At 38.0% G+C, this 21,696-nt stretch overlaps 2 protein-coding genes across 52 annotated transcripts in view; one reads left to right on the top strand and one right to left on the bottom strand.

Annotated features, from left to right (window-relative positions):
* ZBTB20 (zinc finger and BTB domain containing 20) overlaps nt 1-9,303 on the bottom strand; it is an 829,160-nt gene extending 819,857 nt beyond the window's left edge. For all 21 annotated transcript variants that reach the window (XM_078352092.1, XM_078352083.1, XM_078352089.1 and 18 more), the window contains exon 1: nt 9,234-9,303. The gene's annotated coding sequence lies outside the window, so the exon portion shown is untranslated. The remainder of the gene's footprint in view (nt 1-9,233) is intronic.
* Nucleotides 9,304-9,642: 339 nt separating this feature from the next.
* Nucleotides 9,643-21,696, top strand: part of LOC128929808 (uncharacterized) — a 399,873-nt gene continuing 387,819 nt past the window's right edge. For 10 of the 31 annotated variants that reach the window (XR_013527629.1, XR_013527626.1, XR_013527628.1 and 7 more), the window contains exons 1-2: nt 15,663-18,962; nt 21,160-21,265. Coding sequence is in view for 5 of the 31 variants with exons in the window: in XM_078352132.1 (XP_078208258.1) it covers nt 18,779-18,962; nt 21,160-21,265 (290 nt within the window). In the remaining 26 variants the exon portion in view is untranslated. Of the gene's footprint in view, nt 9,765-9,813; nt 9,977-15,650; nt 18,963-21,159; nt 21,402-21,696 lie in introns of those variants that run through there. The other 21 variants (XR_013527641.1, XR_013527645.1, XR_013527647.1 and 18 more) reach the window with 12 other exon arrangements.

The raw sequence follows: 21,696 nt of genomic DNA, 5'->3' as shown, positions 1-21,696 counted from the left end.
CTTTGTATTCCAAACTCTCGATGACCCATATTTAAGCCAGCCATTGGTTTCTGAAACAAATGTTAAGGGCACAAAGAACGAACAAACACAAAAGTCTTCCAAAGTCATAGGAACTGCTACCCTTTGAATATATTGCTTCTGGTCTCCCTCAACTGTATTTCTGTATGATCCCTGGTTCTTGGTTATTTAGTCAGGTTTGATTTAGCTTTCCTTTTTGACTTGTACCTTCTCAAAATTCCCAGTGATGGTTCCTTTGTCTTGCTCCCACCCATGATTTCCAAAGCCTGCTTTAACATGGTACTCAGCTCCTCTGTTGTCAATAAAACTAAATCAGGCAGTAGTTAGAGTCCATTCACTGTAAAACCTTTAGACAAATTCTCTATCATCATTTTTAATTCTAGACCTGATATATACATATATATATATATATATATATATATATATATATATTTTTTTTTTTTTTTTGAGACGGAGTTTCACTGTTGTTACCCCGACTAGAGTGCAATGGCACGATCTCAGCTCACCACAACCTCCACCCTCTGGGTTCAAGCAATTCTCCTGTCTCACCCTCCCGAGTAGCTGGGATTACAGGCACGCGCCACCATGCCCAGCTAATTTTTGTATTTTTAGTAGAGACTCTACCACATCAACCATTCTTCCTGCTCACAACTCTTTTACCTTGTACCCTTCTATAGAACCTTCTCCAAATCAACAATGCCTTTCTGAATTAAAATTTCCAATAACAAATCTGGGCAAGCAATGGGTTAAAATCGTTCCAGAATAGAGGTCTGATGGGGTGGTGATTAAGAGCTTAGGTTCTCCAGAGATGTACCTGAGTTTAATTTTCCGTCACACTTAGCTGTGTGACTTTAACAAGATACTTACCCTTTTTGAGACTTCACATATCTTTAAAATTGGGATTATAAAGGTACCTGTCTCATAAGATTGTGGAACTAACTGAAAAAAAAAATGCAGATATAACCAATGCCTGCAACAAAGTAAGACCTCAGAAAATGCTGGCTACTATTGGGGTTGGTGGTGTCATTAATACTATTGTTTAATACAAGGATAGAATGCATTTACTTTACATTTTGCTTCCCACTAATAATTCTGCTAGTCTTTTTGGTACTGATGGCTTTAGAAAAGTTACAATGTATATGGGGTTTCAGTTAACACTAAAACCAGCTTTCCTTAAGCACATTTAGTATCTTTTCCATTGTTTGCATGCCATGTAGCATTCATACCAACTTTTGTGTCCAACAATTGATCTAAAATTCTTCTTACAATTTCTCCTGATTAGCTAGATGTCTGGTAAGCTAAAATAGCTTAGCATTATCTAACATATTAGAGAGCATATTTTGGCTATGAGGTGCTTTATAAAATATTATATGATCAGTACCAGGAACATCTGGAGCTGTGGGTGGGTATGAGGAAATGAGAGGACTCAGGACAGTATAGCTTCCTGCAGATTGCTGTTTCCATCTGTGAATAGGTAGTGTTAGGTAGCTTTAAGCATCTCACTACCATTCACACTAGCAAAAAGAATGAGTCAATTAAACAGAAACTGAGAGTGAAGTTTTAAACAAGAGCTTTGAGGTTATCATTAAAGATCAAGCAGGCACATACAAATTGTATACAGCTGTTTCTTTCAATATATAAAAGGACAGTATTTGCAAAGTCTAACAGATTCTTTTCCAACATCAAAATAGTCCAATTTCTTTGCCTACATTAGCTTCCTTCCTACATAAATCTATCTGTGCATGGATATAATATAGGAACAAAAACTAAATGCAGTAGTTAAAAATTACCGATTTTATAGGATCTACATGGAGGTGGTTCCTGATTACTCAATGCATATCTATTTTTTGCTTAAAAAAGAGAAGCATAAAAACCAAGTTTGTTTATCTTTGAATAAATTTATCTATTTACCTATATATAGATTTTATAGAATTAGAAAATGTGAGTTGATTCATTTTGTTGTTACCTGCATCCCCAATTTAACAACTTTATGCTGCATGAAATGCAGAGTCAAGTTTATAAATTCTATTACCAATATGCCTTCCTGAGTTAAGGTAAGTTGGCAAAGCATTTATGTAAACTAATAGATTTATTAAACTTACCCACTATGAAAAATTGTAAGTACTTAATATCATATATCTATACCTTACAAGTGTGCTATGTTAAAAAGCACGTATCATTAAAATTAAACTTTTATGAAAGGCTAAAAGTGGAAAGCAAAGTCAAATATTTTACATATACTCTTTCTATGTGTCCTAAGCATCAGTCCATAACACTTCTGGAAGCTAAAATAACAACTCAATTGTAGAAGGAAACAAACTCAGATGATTAGAACTGAAAATGACCCTAAAAATGAAAAAGCTAAGGTGCTAAGATGGAGATTCACATAGATTATGCAACATGCCATAGATCATACAACTAGTTAGTGGCAGCAGTAGACCTAGAACAACTTCTACTAACTCTACATCTGAGATTTTTTGACAATAAACAATAAAGTAAGAATTACATTTAATATATGAGATATTGAAAAGGTAGATATTGCCCCAACTTAAAAATCTTTGGTTGAAACTACTTCTACTTAATTTTACATGCCTAAGAAAATACATTTTAAAATATCATAAAATTGTAAAAACAAGAATTAATGAAAACTACAAACAAAATTTGTGCTTTATCTTTAAACCATGGAAAAGACCACTTTCTTATGTCTAAAGGAAGGCAGAGATTTATTGAAAGTGTGTGTGAGTGAGAGTGAGTGTGTGTGTATATGTGTGTGGTGGTAGTAGGGGTTTTTGTTTTGTTTTGTAAATTGTTAAAGGTTGCTCTATTAATAGTTTCCTTCTGCAATGGTAATCTGTGTTCCAAAATGAGGGCACACTAAAATGAATTTCTGATAATTTATAAAGCCGTGAAATACAAATAAATTTCTAGAAACTTACTAATGACAGTAAGAAAATGGGTATCAAGAGATTCAAAACTAAAAATCAAAATCTTTTTTACATTATGTTGAATTAGAACATCTTTTAAAGAGGAAAAAGTAATTGAAAAGAGATTAAATTGGTAAATTCAACTCTCTAAACTGTGTGTATAGATTTTCTTAAAGTACATATTCATGAGCTGACAGTAAAAGACAGGCTGACTGCTTTGTTTGACTATAGTTCTGTTTACCTCATATTGTCAAGAATGGATTCTGACACAGTATTAATATTGCTATTTTTATTGATATAACACTGCTATAAATAATTTCTTGGGCTGCCATATGTAAGTATATCATTACAATCAGCAGTATTTAGTGCTTCTTTTTCTTATATGACACATTGGAAATAGACTGTTGGCCCAAAGAACCAAAGTGGCCTAATATGAGAATAACTGAAAAAAAACATTGCCCTGTCAATAGAGACTACTGTTTTGTGTATGACTTCACTAAACAAACTAGTTTATATTTGTTTGAAACTAAAGTTTCTCACCAATCTGCTGTTTCAATTTCACATCACACCATATTGTACCTAAAACAGGCAATCTGGATTCCTGTTGCTACTTTTTCTTCCCCCAAACAGCTCAGGAATGGGTTTGAAATACAAGGCTTGAATATACAAAGCAAAAGAATTAAGACACCCAAAATTCACTAAGGGTAGGTGGGTGAAATCAAGTACACTTGAAACCATTTTTATAACTATTAATGGGTGGCGCAGTGTGAGTTTTTGAATATTATATGAAAGCAAAATCAAAACATATTTAACTTGCCTCTAGATCACATCAGCTGTGACAATAACCTTATCTAGACCTTGAATAGTTTGTTCATAAAATAAAGTGGGGTGACTGACCCATTGCATATTTAACACAGAGTATGAAGGCCAAAGAAAATGACAATACAATTCAAAACAAGTTTGTGGAAATTTTAGAGTAGTATATTAAAACCTTTCTTTGTCTTTATCACTTGACAGATGGTTAGCCTTCACACAGCCTAGTATCTCTGGCAAAGAAATGATTGTGTCTAGCCAATAACACCCCAAATTTTGACTTAAAATGCACTGTACACATGCTTAGACTTACCTTACAAATATGAATATTAATAGACGTAGTCATGCTTACTTTATTACTACAAAAATTTGATAAATGTCAAGATTTCATCTTCTGCTGTTATGAATAACTTCTTGAAACTCAACTACCTTATGTAGATGTAAGGTTCTATGAACTCTGCACTTCAGATTTTATTCATTTTACAGGTTGGCTGGTAATCATGCTTTAAAAAAAACTTCAAAAATAACATTTCATCCCCAAAATATAACATTCATAGAAATTTAATTAGCCTGTGTTTCTATGCTACCCTCACTAGGAAAGTTTAGGTAACAAAGTGGCTTAAACAAAATCACCAGAGAACCCTGAATACACTCCATGTCAAAGATCACAGGGCAGGACTGGAATTATTTATACAGTATTGATATGCCTTTATTCAAAAACAGCTCATTTATAAATATATACTCACACACATGTAAACACACATTGATCAACTATCCTTACCAGAAAGCAGGAAAAGTTTTTAGTTTTTAACATTCAATTAGCCCTTCTTCCATTTTGCTCTTTAAAAAAAGTTCAACTGAAACAATATATTAGTTATAAAGTCTGTTTCCTCCTAAATCTTCTTATTTATAAGCTTTCAGATGCTAGCAAGTCAGTATACAAATAGCCAGAGGCAACTACAAACTGCTCTAAAGTGCACTAATATGTACCCTTTCTGGAAGAGGCTAATTATGCCCCAAATTAGCATAAACAGAGATCTACTATAGAGATCTAATGTAATGTAGGTTAGAGCAACAAACCGTCCACAACACAGGACTGGGGGAGTGAGGATTGCGTATTAAAAAAAGTTATTCCACTTAAGGACTAAACCTGTATTTGGCTAAGGTCAGGGGAGGGGAAGAACTGTTATTTGTGAACTATGAACTAGGTTTTGGAAAGGTGAGACACCCACTACTTGAAGTCACAAACTCACCATTAAATCATATACTTTATAAATATAAATATATATTTAATTTATATATACTTTATAAATTAAATATATATTTATATTTATATATTTTATAAATATATATTTAATATTCCAGGCATCAACTTTCCTTCTGTTAGAAACCCAGGATTTTTACACCTACAGACTAAATGATTAAAGTATTGCTAAAATCTTCTGTAATGTTCCTCTTCCATTACAAATAAGTCTATTAAAGTAGAAAAGTGCCAATCAAATGCTTTTGAAAAAATGGTTTAAATAACAAAGCATTTTTTGCAGGTCTCTTCTCTTTAATGTCGCCTGTAAACTAATTACAACAAATTCTTACCTTCTCTTGATAAAAATCACAACTGAAACTAGGCATGGTGGCATGCACCTATAGTCCCAGCTACTGGGAGGCTGAGGCAGGAGGGAGAATCACTTGAGCCCAGGAGTTCAAGTACAGCCTAGGCAATAAAAGGAGATTCCCATCTCAAAAAACAAAAAGGAAACCCAGAACTGAAAATGATTTAGGTACTTGATTTTTTAGATATGTTCCTAAAAGCAAATCCTAACCAAAAATTAACAGATATTCTAGCTTTTGTTTTACTACACTTTGCTAACAAGATAATACTACGTAGAAAATTTATAGTAAATTTCAAGACACACTTTTTTTAATATAAAGCAACATTTTATTTATTTCAAAGACATCATTAAAATTACGAAAAAAAAATCCTGTCTGTTAAAATTACCTACTAAAATATATGGAGAAAGTTTTATGACAATAATAAAAGGTACAAATAAGAAATAAACTAAGATCTTCATTTCCTATCACTGCCAACTGGTAAACACCTTCCTCCTCCTCAAACTTCTGTAAGCTCTTTTAAATTGCAGTTCCTAAAACAAGAAAGCAGCTAAGTTTTAAAGTTTCATTCATAAATCTCCTCTCCTAACAATCTAAAATGCAAAAAGTGTATGTGACATTAGAATGTAAGCTCCACAAGGGCAGACAATTTTCTTTCTTGTTCATTATAATACTCCAAGTGTCTAGAACAATTTGATAAATTTAACCATCCATTTCAGAAAAATATGATTATTTCAGAGACTAAAGCAAAGCCCATCAAGCTCTACTTCCATATTCCAAATGTTTTAAAGACATCTCTGTTTGTCACTAACTCTCTGAAGGTATTCAGAATAATCAGTAATTGTTTTATAAATGATAGATCCTTTACAGTAACTTAGGTGTAGCTTTTATTGCTCTTCTAAGATCACCTAATTATTCAGACTAGCCTTTTTTCTATAAAGTTCAATTTGTCTAAAAAGTCTTCTAAAGGCTTTCAACAATGAAAAAAAAATAATTCACTTAAAATATTTTTTCCCTTAGATTTTCTTCCTATATCAAGTAGTCAAATTCTTAATAGGACAACAAGAGGAGTTAGATATTTCCAAGTCTCTAAAACTTCCTGACCCCACTATATGGGAAACTGGCATCACATCAGCTGGTAGTTCTAAACACCCCCTTCCCCAATTACAGCCCTCATATGAAAGTTTCTCTTTCCTCTAGTATTCCATTTAATCTCATATTTTCTTTTAGTGGCTAATCAATGTTAATTTTAATGTCACATATGACCTATATGTGTATTTTCTTGGTATGGTAATAATCTTAAAACATAGGCCTAGATGGGTAAGCATAAAGACTTCTTTCTGGAAATAGATAAAATTTGACAATTGTTAGTCTGACACTTTCTTTAGCTTGTTAAAATCAGAACCTCACCATGAAAGGGCACATTGCTGTGGAGGCTGGTAGCCAGCAATCTTGTCACCTGATCTTCATAGGCACAAGGCCTGTATTCTACTGATCTATAAGATCCGAAATCATAAAACTAAAAATATCTAATTGCCCAACTCACTGAGCAGCTAATATAGTTCTAGAAATCTCACTTTTCTTCTTCTCACCTGTTTACTTCAACACCATGTGTTCTCAAACCTAAGGCTCTCCAAAATTGAGCTCCATAAAAATCACAACCCTAATCTTGAAAATTAACCCTTAAGCACCGAACAGTTACATCAGCAGTTTCTCAAAGGCGATTCCATAAGCTTTATAGGGAGACTATTTGAAAGATGGCACAGGGACATCACCATGGACTATATGTGCAACAACTTTGATATAGTCTAAGAATCACAAAGAACAAAGGCATGAAAATCAATGTGAATTTTTTTTCTTTCACTAGAAAAATAGAGATTCTTTGTTTTAAAAGGAAAAAAGCAGAAAGTAACCACATCTTGACTGGGCAAACTTACAGCTGACCCTCAGCATCCACGGAAGATTAGTTCTAGGACCTCCCTAGGAAACCAAAATCCAGATGCTCAAGTCCCTTATGTAAAATAGTGTAGTATTTGCATATAAACTAAGCACATCCTCCCGTATACTTTAAATCATCTCTAGATTACTTACAATACCTAATACAAGTAAATGCTGTGTATTACTAAATCGTTGTTATACTGTATTGTTTAGGGAATTGTGGCAAGAAAAAGGTCTATATATTCTATTCCATCTATTCCCCCCCACACACCCAAAATATTTTTGATCTGCAGTTGGTTAAATCCACAGATGCAGAACCCAGGGACAGGAAGGCCTGATTGTATGTGACTGGGGCTGCAAGGGGATCTATATAAATATTCCCATAAGATAGCAAAAGGTACTTGAGATTAGGAGCAGGAACAGAAATGAAAAACCATTACAAAATTAAGGATGACTGGCTATCACTTAAATTTCGTGTCTTCAGCTATATAATTTATAAAATGGTGTGTTTCAAAACTTTCAATGGCAACAAGTTACAACAGTAACTTCAGAATAGCGTTCACTTGAAAACACTGGGTGAATGGTCTCTACAATTTTGTTTAGCTGGAATTTATACATGGTCATGCGGTGAGGACACTGGGTGAATGGTCTCTACAATTTTGTTTAGCTGGAATTTATACATGGTCATGCGGTGAGGAAACTTGACTTTAGCAATATTTTGGTATTTTTAATAGAAAAAATAGTGGAGAAGATTTTTACATGTCTAGAAAGGTAACATGTTCAACTTAACTTGGGCCAATGCTGATTCTCAGGACAGACCCGCAAGCTTCCAAACTACTTCCTGATTCATTCTGATCTTTATTGGAGAGCTGTCATCCTGCTACTGACCTCATTCAACCCGGTTCGGAGTGAAAGATCAGCGGATTACTGCGCTAGGTAGCGTAGCTGTACGCCATATTGTGCCTTTTGCTAATGTTTATGGTTTGTGTGTGTGCCTGACATATGTCTGTGCAAGTGTGTTTATCAATAGAACTTTTAGAAAATCCCTGCCTCCTGCCTCTTCGGCATCCTTAAAAAGAATAACACCGTTGGGGGGGGAGCGGGGGATGGGGTAAGGACCCAAAAGCCACACAGAAATGCATTAAACAACGTACGAGAGACGGCATTTGTTTTAAACTTTCAAGAACCTTTCAACCATTTTTATCCCAGGTATCAAGGAGTTAACATGCTTTAATGTTTCCAAAGTGACCCAAAGGAGAAGAGAAAGAAGGAAAGGTGTGTTTTCCCTTTCCAAGCCCCCTCCTCTCTAGTCGTAGAAGCGAAGCAGGCGGGGGCCGGGAGCTCCAGCGTCTGGAAAGGCGTCCAGCGGCTGTGGGGCCGGGACACCTCCTGCCCCCCAGTTCTCTGAAGACGCTCCAGAGACCGCGAAAGCCACGGCAAGCGGGGGAGGGCGAGGAGGGAGGGGGCAGAAGACAAGCGGGTGCCTCTAGCAGATCCTGAGCCCCGGCTAGTCCCCCTCAGCTCCTCTTCTTTGAAGCAGCGGCTCCAGGCGCAGGGAGTAGAGAGAAGAAGGCAGAAGACACGTTTCCAGCTGCGGGACGTCCGGCCCGCCCCGCCCCGCCATCCGCCGACCCTCTCGCGCCTCCTTCTAGCCTCCCCGCTGGGTCGGGCGAGGCCGCCGCCAGGCGCGAGGAGGGGCGTCGAGTGAGGGGGAGCGGGCGGGGCGGAGCGCAGGGCGCGCGCGCTCGCCCGGCTCAGGGCCCGCTGGCTCGCCGCTCTGTAACTCGTTCTCCCAACCCCACCCGGCACCCCTCCTTCCCACTCCCACCGCCCCCAACTCCAGGCGCCTCGGAGACGCCTCATCCCCCTCGCACGCACACACTCCTCCCTCCTCCCGCCCGCCCCACAACAAATTAGAGTTTTTGGCGTTACCTCCTCGCGCTCTTTAATCTTCTTTCCTCAACTCCTAAACTTCCCCCCGCCCCTACTTCTTCGGCAGAAGGCCCACATTGGGCGCCTCACTCCGCGAATCCTCTACCGCTCCCCGCTATAGGATTGCTCTCACGCCACTCTTCGCTTCAGTAAACCAATGAGAATGGGACGCCCCTCGTGAGGTTGCCGCCCATAAACAAAATTCACTCTTCCTTCTCCTCTCCGCCCCCTGTCCCCGCCCCCTTCTTCCTCTTCCCTCATCTTTGCCACCTTCGATTGGGCTAAAAGAGGCCCAATCCGCTATCTCAAACATCCATTGGGGCGCGGAAGCTTCGCTCAGAGCAGTATTAACAGACGATTGGTCGACGGTCTTTCTACTTCGCCCCTCCCCCCCCGCCGCACCTTCACCACTCTGAAGAGGTCAATCGTATCTCGTTGTTCAGTGATCCGAGAGGTGGAAAGCTATTGGGTCAGAGAGCGCGTCAGACCGGTCTGGAGTGAGCCGTGATTGGTCGACACAGACGCAATCAAGTTAGGTTGCTTACTCTTCCGCTCCTCCCTCATTTTCCTCCACGCCTCCCTCCCGCCCTCCCACTGCTTTTACTTTCTACGCATTTCTATTTCCTCTTTTATTTATTTATTTGTGATAAACTTAAATGACCCGGCGATGGAGGCGGTACTCGAGGAGAAGGCTGAGGATGACGAAGCGGCGGCCTGGGGCCAATTGTCGAGAGGCCTGCGGGGTGAGGGGCAGCGGCGGTGGCCAGTGAGAAGCAGGTGTCTGGAGCGCGCAGGGCCTATAGAGCTGGGATGCCCCAGCGGAGGTGGCGGTTACTGGTTGTCTGACGCTGCGAGCCGCGCGGTGGGGAGTCGCGGGAGCGGAGAGGGGGTGTCGCTGTCGTGGACGGCTGAGGCAGCGGGATGGAGGCTGGTTCACGGGCGGTGGGTGGGAAAGCCGGAGGGAGTATCTGGTTGGCGGCGGCGCCCAAGGCCGCACCGGGTCCTGGTAGATTCCCGCGGAATAGGGCGCAGGTTGCCAGACCGGGTCCCCTTAGCACCTTGAACAGTGCTAAGGCTCAAGGAAGAATTTGTTCATGCAGAAGATTTAGAAAAATGCTATGTAGGCCGGGCGCGGTGGCTCACGCCTGTAATCCCAGCACTTTGGAAGGCCAAGGCGGGCGGATCACGAGGTCAGGAGTTCAAGACCAGACTGGCCAACATGGTGAAACCGGGTCTCTACTAAAAAACACAAAAATTAGCTGGGCATAGTGGATCGTGCCTGTAATCCTAGCTACTTAGGAGGCTGAGGTAGAATTGCTTTAACTGGGACCCGGGAGGCGGAGGTTGCAGTGAGCAGATATGGTGCCACTGCACTCCAGCCTGGGCTACGGAGCGAGACTCCATCTCAAAAAAAAAAAAAAAAGGAGGGGGGGAAATATATTATGTAAAACAGGTTGGAGTAAGCCGCCCTTAATATAAATGAGGTTTATTATCCTACTGGAAAAAGCATTTTATGCTTCTTATATTACTGAACGCCCGAAGTACCAACCACCCAACCGGAGCCCACAGAATTCAATATCCTGCGTTAGGTAGAAGGAACAAATAAAGCAACACGGAAACTTAAGTGTGGTTCAAATGCTTCAATAAAACCTTCGTCCTCAACCGTTTGTCACTCAACGTAGCACTCCCCAGAGCCAAATTCTTACCAAATATTGGTCCAGTTCTCAGGTATTGGGGGAAAAATGAAGCCGAAGTCCAGCAGGAAGCCCAGGATAGATCCCTAAAAAGGATTCCTTACAGTGACCAAAATGGAAGGGTGGGGAAATTCGCCTTTCACTATACAAAGAAGAAAAATAATTCGTGCCAAACTAAGTTGCACTTTTTTAGGGAGCTGATATAGCAGTAGTTTGTCACAAAATAAGGGGCTTCATCAAAAATACTGTGCATACAAAAGAATATACTAGAGATTTGAAAATGACGTTGTTTCTAGGACATGGATTTGATGTACAGTTTCCAATAGACTTAAGTCCTCTAGATTTTAACCCAGCCTTCTTTGGAAGACAGAGCATGCTTTCACATTAAGATGACTGGTTAGAGGTTTTTACTGAATCTAAGCAAAATAAGTTGGACCTGGTGGAAAAAAAAAATGTAAGGGCCTTGACCTCATTAATACCGTTAAAGCTATCTTGTGAGAATTATATGTACGAGGCTCTGCGAATCCAGAAAATTATTGTATGGGTATCAACTTTGAAGTCTGGAAACTGCTAGTGAGTTGGAAACCAAAACACTTTTAAACATACATAAATCTTAGCTAAAAAGTTATATTCGCCTGATGTGGTGGCTCACATCTGTTATCCTAATACTTTGGAAGGCCGAGACAGGCGGATCGCCTGTGGTCAGGAGTTTTAGACTAGCCTGGTCAAGGTGGTGAATCCCTTTCTGTATTAAAAAATACGGAAATTAGTCGGGTGTGGTGGCGCATACCTGAAATCCTATCCACTAGGGAGACTGAGGCATGAAAAATCACTTGAACCTGAGAGGCAGAGGTTGCAGTGAGCAGAGATCCAGCCACTGCACTCTGGCCTGGAGACAGAGCAAGACCTTGGAAAAAAAAAAAAAAAGTGATTTAGTAACAGTAATAATTATTCCATATAGAACAATCAGCAGCACATGAGAAAAATCAGTAAAATTTAATGTCGGTGTTTAAATAGTTGATCCTATAATTTCTCCAAAGAGCAATGACCACTTCTTCCAAGTCATTCTTAAAACTCATTGTTTACAAAAAATTTTAAAGATATTATTCCATATATTGGCATGAGAGTTAAGATTATGATAGGGCACACTAGAAAGTGCAAAATATTCTAATTCAAATAATAATGATAAGATGAAGCCTTAGGTATTACTGCCCCTAATTAAGATGGTGGTTATTTCCTGTTCTTCTGATATTAGAAATCAGAATTAGAATTTTCTTTCTCTAAGAAATCCCTCAATTCCCATATTTAAATTACACATGTACAGTACCTTGACCACACCCACAGATACAAACACTCCAAAAGAGGTACCAAGAATTCCATTCTTATGTCAAGGGGCAAGAGAGATGTTTTCTTGGTTAGCAATTAGCAGAATTGAGAAAACAAAATAAGCAAGTTGAAGTAAGAAAGGAAGGGAAGGTGATGAAGCAGGCAAGATTGATAGAAAAGGAAAATAAAAGTGACTGCTTAGAGAAGAATTTTAACAGACTTTTGTACTTCTTTTAGTCCCTTAGTGTATTGCCTTCACAGATTCTAAATAGTTAACAGTTCCCAAGGCTATAAAAGAGACCAAAGTAGTAGCAAATATGATATTACTAATATGATACTAATGAGGACACGGACTTCTAATACTTTATCCAGTGTCACAACTAGCAGAACTTGTTTTCAAACTCGTCTGTCTGCCTCTTTCTACTATACTATTTACTCATTTAACAAGTACTAAGTGTGTATCTTCATACTAACTATAATTATTATACATTTAAGATTGCCAGGAACATAGAAACTAAGCATAAACAAGAATTGGCATTTTTCTCCAAGGAGTTGACTGTGTCTTGGAAGAGAGGAATAAAGGAATCAATTATGCTGTGTACACATATGGCATATATGACTCAGGAATACAAAGCAAAGAATGCCTAACTCCTAAGAAGTTGAAAATACTGAACACTGAACTCATCACTAGACTAAATTCAAAACTTATTCAAATCAGATCTTGTTCCCCAGGGGCTTAGATTTTAATAAGGCCACTAATTAGAAATGTATATATACACGTATACACTAGCCAAATTGAAGGATTAATAGAATAAATAGTACACCTTAAGGAGGAGAAGTACAAAATCAGGGAAGCAGTATTTTGAGATAGTTTCTGGAGTATTTGTTAGAGAATTTACTGTCCATACACACACACAACCACATATGAAATACGTGTCACTTCATATTTTTAGCTATTTGCCTTATGATAGGTACTACTTTTCCATACATGAGCTCATTAATAACCTAAGCATATAACAGCCAATAAAATTAAAGGAAAAAGTTTTCATAATGAAATAAAATTCAATTAGACGTCAAAATTTGTTAGAAAAATGAGCAAAATTTAAGATTACACAATTTACATTCAAAGCAACTTAAAAGAGATTTCTATAAACCCTTGTGTAATACAGTTGTGAGACAAGTTATTCTGTACCTGAAACTTACATAAAATTTGCCTTTAACCTTCAAATCCGCAAAACGGTAGAAATCTGAGGCCCTTACTTCACTGGATATGCAGGGGCTTATGTCTTCCTGGTCTTCTGTATACCCACATTCTCATTTCCGTTCTCATTTTCTTCTACACCAAGCCATGGATTTACATGGGAAATTCATGGCAGAACCATAATCAGTTTTAAACAAACCCTCACATAATGAGACTATAATGGAATTGACTGAAGAATGGGATGTTATAGAAAAGAGAATACAAGAAAAGGAAAAAGAAAAGATGAAATTTATTAATAGTGTGGTATACTGATTACATGAAATGAACATGGAAACAAAACAGAACCCAGAATTTGGTTCATGCATAAATGTCAATTTGATTATGTTACAGATTGGCAACAGATTACTGGGAGAAAAGAGACTATTCAATACTTGGTATTGGGGAAATAATGGAACAAAAACTTGGATCTCTGGTTTATACAGTACACACAAATCAATTTTAGGTACTTTAGGAGTTAGATTGTGTGTTCAATCTGTAAACAGAAGGGGGGAACTGTAATTGGTAATTTTTTTTGAATTACACAAGTAGATTTGGGGAGGAGCAGTCTCTGAACGGAGCACAGGGTAAATAAAACAAGTGTCCAGCATAACAAAGGCCCAGTAACTTTCTTCAGTCCCTAAACCCAGTTGTGCCTAAAACCAGCTGCAACCCCTGTCATTCCTAGTACCACAAGCCAATGACCTTGCTTTCAATTGGTTAAGATTGTTTGAATTGGGTTTGTATCACTTGGAATTTGACAATTGTAAGTCTTAGTTGATGTCCATAAATAATTTTAAGACTTTATTTACATAGATGCACATTGTTTCAAAATCATGTTTTAAAGTTTTATTATGCAATTGTAAAAAGGAAAATTTTTATTACATTTTCTCTTATTGCTCCTGTATAAGAAAACTAATTAAAAAAAAAAATAACTTTGTATCCAGACATCTCCATGAACTTTTATTACTCATCATTTCTAAGTTGATTCTCTTGGTTTTGTTATGTTGACATCCATATCGCCTCCTACTAGTGATAATTTTTTTCTCTCTTTTCAGTATTTATCTATTGTTTCTTTTTCTTATTTTGTTGGTGATATGGTTTGGCTCTCTGTCACCACTCAAATCTCTTCTGGTAGTTCCTTTAATTCCCACATGTTATGAGAGGGACCCGGTGGGAGATGATTGAATCATTGGGGTGGGTCTTTCCCATTCTTTTCTCATTATAGTGAATGGGTCTGATGAGATCTGATGGTTTTTAAAACTGGAATTTCTCTGCACAAGCTCTCTCTTTGCCTGCTGCCATCCATGTAAGATGTGACTTATCCCTCCTTGCCTTCCACCATGATTGTGAGGCCTCCCAGTCATGTGGAAGTTTAAGTCTCAGTAAATCTTTTTCTTTAGTAAATTGCACAGTCTTGGGTATATCTTTGTCAGCAGCATGTAAACAGACTAATATAGTTAGCCAGAACTGCCAGCAAAATATTGACTAGTATTTGTGGGAGTATGCATCTTTGTCTTATTTCTGAATTTTTGATATCACATCTTTAAGTAGTTTTTTTTGTGAAAATTTCATTGAGAGTTTCTATATATTCACAGCTTATAAAGCACTGTATTTTAAAAATTGCCAATAAACATTAAATTTTATCAATACTCTTTCTAAATATATAAAATATAATTATTCTTTATTCTGTTAATAAATTGAACTATAATGATTTACTGATGAACCATCCTTTCATTCCTAGATAAAATTCTTTAATTTTATCACTATTTTAATGAGTGTGTTTAATTTAATAATATTTTGGAATTTGCTGACTTTATAAATGAGATTGGTATTCCTAAAGTGGGATGGACTTGTGCAATCTTCATCCAGTTTTGGGATTTGTATTAGGCTAGATTCATAGAATTAGTCAGGAAAAATTTCTCTTGTACAGTGCTCTGAAGAGCATTGTATATAGCTCATCTGCAAAACTACCTTGGGCATTTTTTTTTTTAAGATCTTTGTTTTTTCAATTACATAGTTTTTGGTCACTGTAATCTTCAATCTCTTTCTGAGTCCTTAATTATTTAACTTTTCTTAGAAAAGTATTCATCTTTTTTCTAGATTGTCAAATTTATTTTTATAAAATTACATAGTGTTATTTTATTTTTAAATAACTTTTTAAAAAAGTGACCATAATTGGTGTCTATCACAGCACTATATTTCCTTGTGAGCTGATTATTTTATTTTTGTGTTTGTTTATATAATTGTATTTGCAATGATTTTATGTTGTTTGGTTTTTAATTTTTTAGCTATATGCGTCTGAATCCTCTTCCTACATTTGAGGAATTTTCAAATTTTATACCTTACCTATTGCCACACTCGTAAACCACTCCAAAACAAAAGTCATTTTATATGTTCCTGATTATCTAAGTTAGTAGTTTGGGCTAGGTCCAGCTGACTGGTTCTTCTAGTCTTTCCACTTATATATTTGAGGCTTTGCTCCAGATCACAGAAGCATCAAATGTTTCACTTCCTCTTTATGCTATTAGAGTCCCTCTATTTGTGGCAAGCCTTACCCTCAGTCCATGCACAGACTCAACAGATACTCCCCCAGGAAAAAAAGTAGTTAAAAAGTTCAGCTTACCCAGGAAAAGTTCTTCTTTGGTATGTTAGTTCATCAGTTTCTTTGACTTTGACCCTCCTGCTTCCCTAATATGATGATCCTTATGATTATATTAGGCCCACCTGGATAATCCAGGATATTTTCCCCATTTCAAGATCCTTAACTTATTCATATCTTCACATTCCCTTTTACTTTGTAACACATTCACAGGTTCCAGGGATTCAACTGTTGACATCTTTTGAGGGAGAGGGCAATTATTCAGCCTACCACAGAAGGCCTCTTACAATTATTATTATTATTATTACACTCTCAAAATCCCAAGGAATACAGGGCCATCATTTTTGAAATTGGACTTAATTTTCTAGACACAAGTCCCTAGGTCTTAACAATCCTTGGGTGTATTTTTCTTATATTGCAATTCTATAACCCAAAAACTGAATCACTGAATTTCTATAACTGAAGGATTTCTGTACTGTTTCTTAATGTGTAGATCTTTGAGGGTTGGTGTGGATAAAGCAGGGATGGCAAATAGTACTTGTACATTACAATATGTTTTTAAGAGAACAGGCCACAATTTTTCAAAGTTCATGCAACAAGTTGCAGTGTGGGAAGAGCTCCATTTACCAAAGTTTTATTACATATTTCTTGCACATGAATGGAAAATGCAATAGCGTCTAATCAAAAATTTCATCCAGGAAGCTAGGGTTAGAGGAAAAGCAATGAACTCCACCAAGGTCCTTCTTTGTCTCCCTGTAAGCCCTTTCTCTAACAAAGAGCTACTTTAATTAATCAATTAATTAATTTTGTCTGTTGGGAATTGGCAGAAAGGAGCAAGAAGACCATTGCTAACTTGTTTTGTATTTAAGAATGTGGATTTACATTATGACAGAGTGCACTAACTTTGCAAGCCATGTCAAAAGCAGATCATGCCTCTAGGTAAAAAAATACTAAACATTATCACCTAGTAGGGAAAAGCATAAAGGAAATTTGAGAGACTAGTTCCTTTTTGCAAATTGTGTACCCAAGATGATTTGTGCAGAAAATTAATCTGCTCTCTATTAAATCTCCAGAGAAGATTTGTTTAAAATTTCTTTTAGTGACTCCAGTGTTTTTTTCAACATTTTAGAATTCCAGTGTTTTCAGGTTTGTGAAGTGCACCTGAGTGAATGATATTCTGAATGCCAAGGACACTGAAAGTTTCAAAACAGGATGCCTTCCTGAGAGTCAAATTTAAATAACTATCCTTATAAAAATCTTTGGAAAATACTGAAGCTACAAGGGAAAATAATAATAAACTTTTAAGTTTGAGAATTGGACATTTTGAGAAAATATATATGATGCCTATTTATAACACCTTTTGCAGGTATACAATAAATGAGTTGGTTTACGAATACACAAGTATATTATGTTTAACTTTGTTTTATTGGCATATTTAGAGAGATCATAAACCCTCCAAAAATGAAAAACGATTTTCTTCCAGTTTTTAAACAAGGTCACCATAAAAAATACCTTTCTTGCCTTCTAATTTTACTATTTCCTCCAAGCCTTCATAGGTTATACACTTTGCAAATAATATTCAAAATTGTGAGGGTGCAGCACTCCCATTTTGTATGAAAAATATTGATTGGATCCAAACACATTCATTATTATGGCCAATACTGATAAAATTATAAGGCGGAAGACGGGTTTTGGAGCCCAGAACTTTAAAAATTTCCAAAGATTTTATTAAAAAACTAATACTACTCAAAGTATGTAAGAAATAAGCACTTCCAATGGGTCATTTTGTTACGAAAGGAGTCTGATCCAGACCCAAAAGAGGGCTATTGGATTTTATGCAAAAAAGAATGCAGGTGAGTTAACAGAATAAAGTCAAAGCAAGTTTATTAAGAAAATAAAGGAATAAAAGAAGGGAGAATAAAATGCTTCATAGAGCATTCCCAGGGGCTACTGGTGGCTATTTTTAGGTTATTTCTTTATTATATGCTGAAAAAGGGGTGGATTATTAATGGTGTCTCAGAAACTGGAACTGAGTGAGGGTTATACCATATAGGATAACTTTCAGACATTACCATGACATTTGTAAAGTGTCGTGGTTCTGGTGAGAGTGTTTTTTAACATGCTAATACATCATAATTGACATAATGAGCAGTGAGGATGACTGGAGGTTACTTTCATTATCATCTAGTCTTTGGCGGGTTTTGGCTGGCTTCTTTACTGCATCCCGTTTATCAGTGCGGTCTTTGTGACCTGTATCGTGTGCCTGCCTCTTAACTCATCCTGTGATTAAGAATGCCTAACCTGCTGGGAATGTAGCCCAGCAGGTCTCAGCCTCATTTTACCCAGCTCCTATTCAATATGGAGCTGCTTTGGTTCAAAAGCTTCTGACAATTATATTCTTAGGAAATTGGATGATTTTGATCTGGGGGACAAGCAAAGGAGTGGTTCCTTACAAAAAAACAGATTCAGAAGTATGTATTTATAATCAGAGCCCTTCCCGTCTCTTCTACTTCTTCTCAGTCCTCAGACATTTTAGTGTCCCCCGCATCAGTAGCATAAGACAGGTGATAGGGTTTGGCTGTGTTCCCTCCCAAATCTCATCTTAAATTTTAGTTCCTAAATGCCGTGGGGAGGACCCAGTGGGAGGTAACTGAATCACTGGGTCTGTTACTCCCATGCTGTTCTCATGGTAGTGAGTTCTCATGAGATCTATTGGTTTTATATGGGACTCTTCTGCCTTTGCTCAGCACTTCACTCTCCTGCTGCTCTTGAAGAGGTGCCTTCTTCCATTATTCTCAGTTTCCTCAGGCCTCCTCAGCCACGCGGAACTGTGTGTCAACCTCTTTCCTTTATAAACTACTCACTCTCAGGTATGTCTTTATTTGCAGCATGAGAATGAATTAATACAGTAAATTTGTACCAAGGTAATGGGGCATTGCTATAAAGATACCTGAAAATGTGGATGCAACTTTGGAACTGGGTAACAGGCAGAGGTTGGAACAGTTTGGAGGGCTCAAAGGAAGACAAGAAAATGTGGGAAATTTTTGAACTTCCTAGAGACTTAGAGGGTTTAGAAAACAGGAAGATGTAGGAAAGTTTGGCATTTCCTAGAGACTTGTTATATGGCTTTGACCAAAATGCTGATAGTGATATGAACAATGAAGTCCAGGCTTAGGTGGTCTCGGATGGAGATAAGGAACTTGTTGGGCACTGGAATAAGGTGACTCTTGCTATGCTTTAGCAAAGACACTGGTGGCATTTTGCCTCTGCCCTGGATATCTATGAAACTTGGAACTTGAGAGAGATGATTTAGGGTATCTGACAGAAGAAATTTCTAAGTGGCAAAGCATTCAAGAGGAAGCAGACCATAAAACTTTGGAAAATTTGCAGCTTGATGATGTGATAGAAAAGAAAAACTCATTTTCTGGTGAGAATTCAAGCTGGCTGCCTAAATTTGTGTAAATAATGAGGATCTGAATGTTAATCACCAAGACGATAGGGAAAATATGTCCAGGGCAGGTGAGATACCTTTACAGCAGTCCCTCCCATGACAGGCCTGGAAGCCTAAGAGAGAATATGGTTTCCTGGGCCAGGCCAGAGTTCCCCTGCTCTGTGCAGCCTCTAGACATGGTGCCTTGCATCCCAGATGCTTCAGTTCCATCCTTAGCTATATGGGGCCAAGGTACACCTCAGGTCATTGCTTCAGAGGGTGCAAGCCCCAAGACTTGGCAGCTCACAGATGGTGTTGGGCCTGCACAGAAGTCATGAATTGAGGTTGGGGAACCTCCACCAAGATTTCAGTATGGAAACACATGGATGTCCAGGCAGAGGTGTGCTGCAGGGGTGAAGCCTTCATGGAGAACCTCTGCTAGGGCAGTGTAGAAGGGAAATGTAGGGTGGGAACTACCACACAGAGTTCCCACTGGGGGACTGCCTAGTGGAACTGTGAGAAGAAGGCTACCATCCTCCAGACCCCAGAATGGTAGATCCACCAACAAATTGCACCGTATGCCTGAAAAAGCCACACTCAATGCCAGCCTGTAAAAGCAGCCAGGAGAGGGGCTGTAAAGCCATGGGGCAGAGCTGCCCAAGGCCATGGAGCCCACCTCTTGCATCAGCATGATCTGAATGTGAGGTGTGGTGTCAAAGAAGATGATTTTAAAATTTTAAGGTTTAATGACTACTCTATCAGATTTTGGACTTTGGACTTGCATAGGGCCCGTAGCCCCTTTGTTTTGGCCAATTTCTCCCATTTGTAATAGGTGTATTTACTCAATGCCTATACCCTAATTTTATATAGGAAGTAACTAACTTGCTTTCAACTTTCTAGGCTTATGGGCCGAAGGGACTTACCTTGTCTCAGTCGAGACTTTGGACTTCACCTTTTGGGTTAATACTAAAATAAGCTAAGACTTTGGGGAGACTGTTGAAAAGTCACAATTGTATTTTGAAATGTGAGGACATGATATTTGGGAGGGGCTGGCGTGGAATGATATGATTTGGCTGCATCCCCACCCAAATCTCATCTAGAATTGTAGTTGCTGTAATCTCTATGTGTCATGGGAGGAATTCATTGGGAGGTAATTGAATCATGGAGAGGGGAGGTTACCCCCATGATGTTCTCATGATAGTGAATGAGTTTTCACAAGATCTGATGGTTTTATAATGGATTCTTTTCCCTTCACTTGGCACTTCTGTCTCCTGCTGCCCTGTAAAGAGGTGCCTCTTCTGTGATAATTCTATTATAGTCTAATAAATGCCATGATGGAGATATGTTTTAATACCTAACATATATTGAATGCTTACTCAGCGCCTAGGTTCTGTATATACAATTAATTCTTACAATTAGTTTGTGAGTTAGATACCATTATTATCTTCATTAATGCAAATGAGAAACGGAGGCTTAGAGAGATTAAAAGCACAGAGAATTTGGGTAATGTCAATTTACTGTAACTGATACTTAGATTATGGTAGAGGTATCCTTTATTGTGGGATGGAATTGATTCATGAGATTAGTTTTCATAGGCTGGTTGAAATATCATCTAATAGAGCTATTCTCTGTTTCAGTTTCAGTTTTAACCATCACACTGTGGTCAGCTTGTCTGACTCCCTTGATACAGTGTGCTGTTCATTCGTCGGGGCCTGAGAGTGGCAGCAGCAAAGGCCAAGGAAGGTATGGAGAGGATAAGAAAAACTACAAAAAAAGGAGCTAAAGTTCCTGTAACAATAATAGATGCATCGAAAAAAAGAAAAGCCTAAGGTAGGATCCTCTGGTAAAGAAAGGATCCAAAGAGAGTTTTCTTAAAACAGTAAGTACAAGGAAAAAAATGAAGCCACAGGGATGCCAAACCCCTTTGCCATATTGGAAGTTTTAGCCTTTAACAATGGAACCCAGCAATGCTCTTGGCCTTAGCTACATAATTTTTCTTCATTTCATGGTTTTAGTGAAAGAAGAAGCTTTAAGCCTCCTTTGAAGCCTGCAATGTAGTACAAATGATAATCATCCTATAGGAACATATAGAATAGGCATTAACCAGGTATTAAGGGTGATAGAATTTATTTAAATCATTTTCAAACTTTCTCTGTATTTTTTAGCCAATACTA

Source organism: Callithrix jacchus, chromosome 15 (assembly GCF_049354715.1).
Source record: "Callithrix jacchus isolate 240 chromosome 15, calJac240_pri, whole genome shotgun sequence".
Taxonomy (NCBI): domain Eukaryota; kingdom Metazoa; phylum Chordata; class Mammalia; order Primates; family Cebidae; genus Callithrix; species Callithrix jacchus.
Note: the sequence above shows the minus strand (reverse complement) of the source record. Positions and strands in the feature narration are given on the sequence as shown.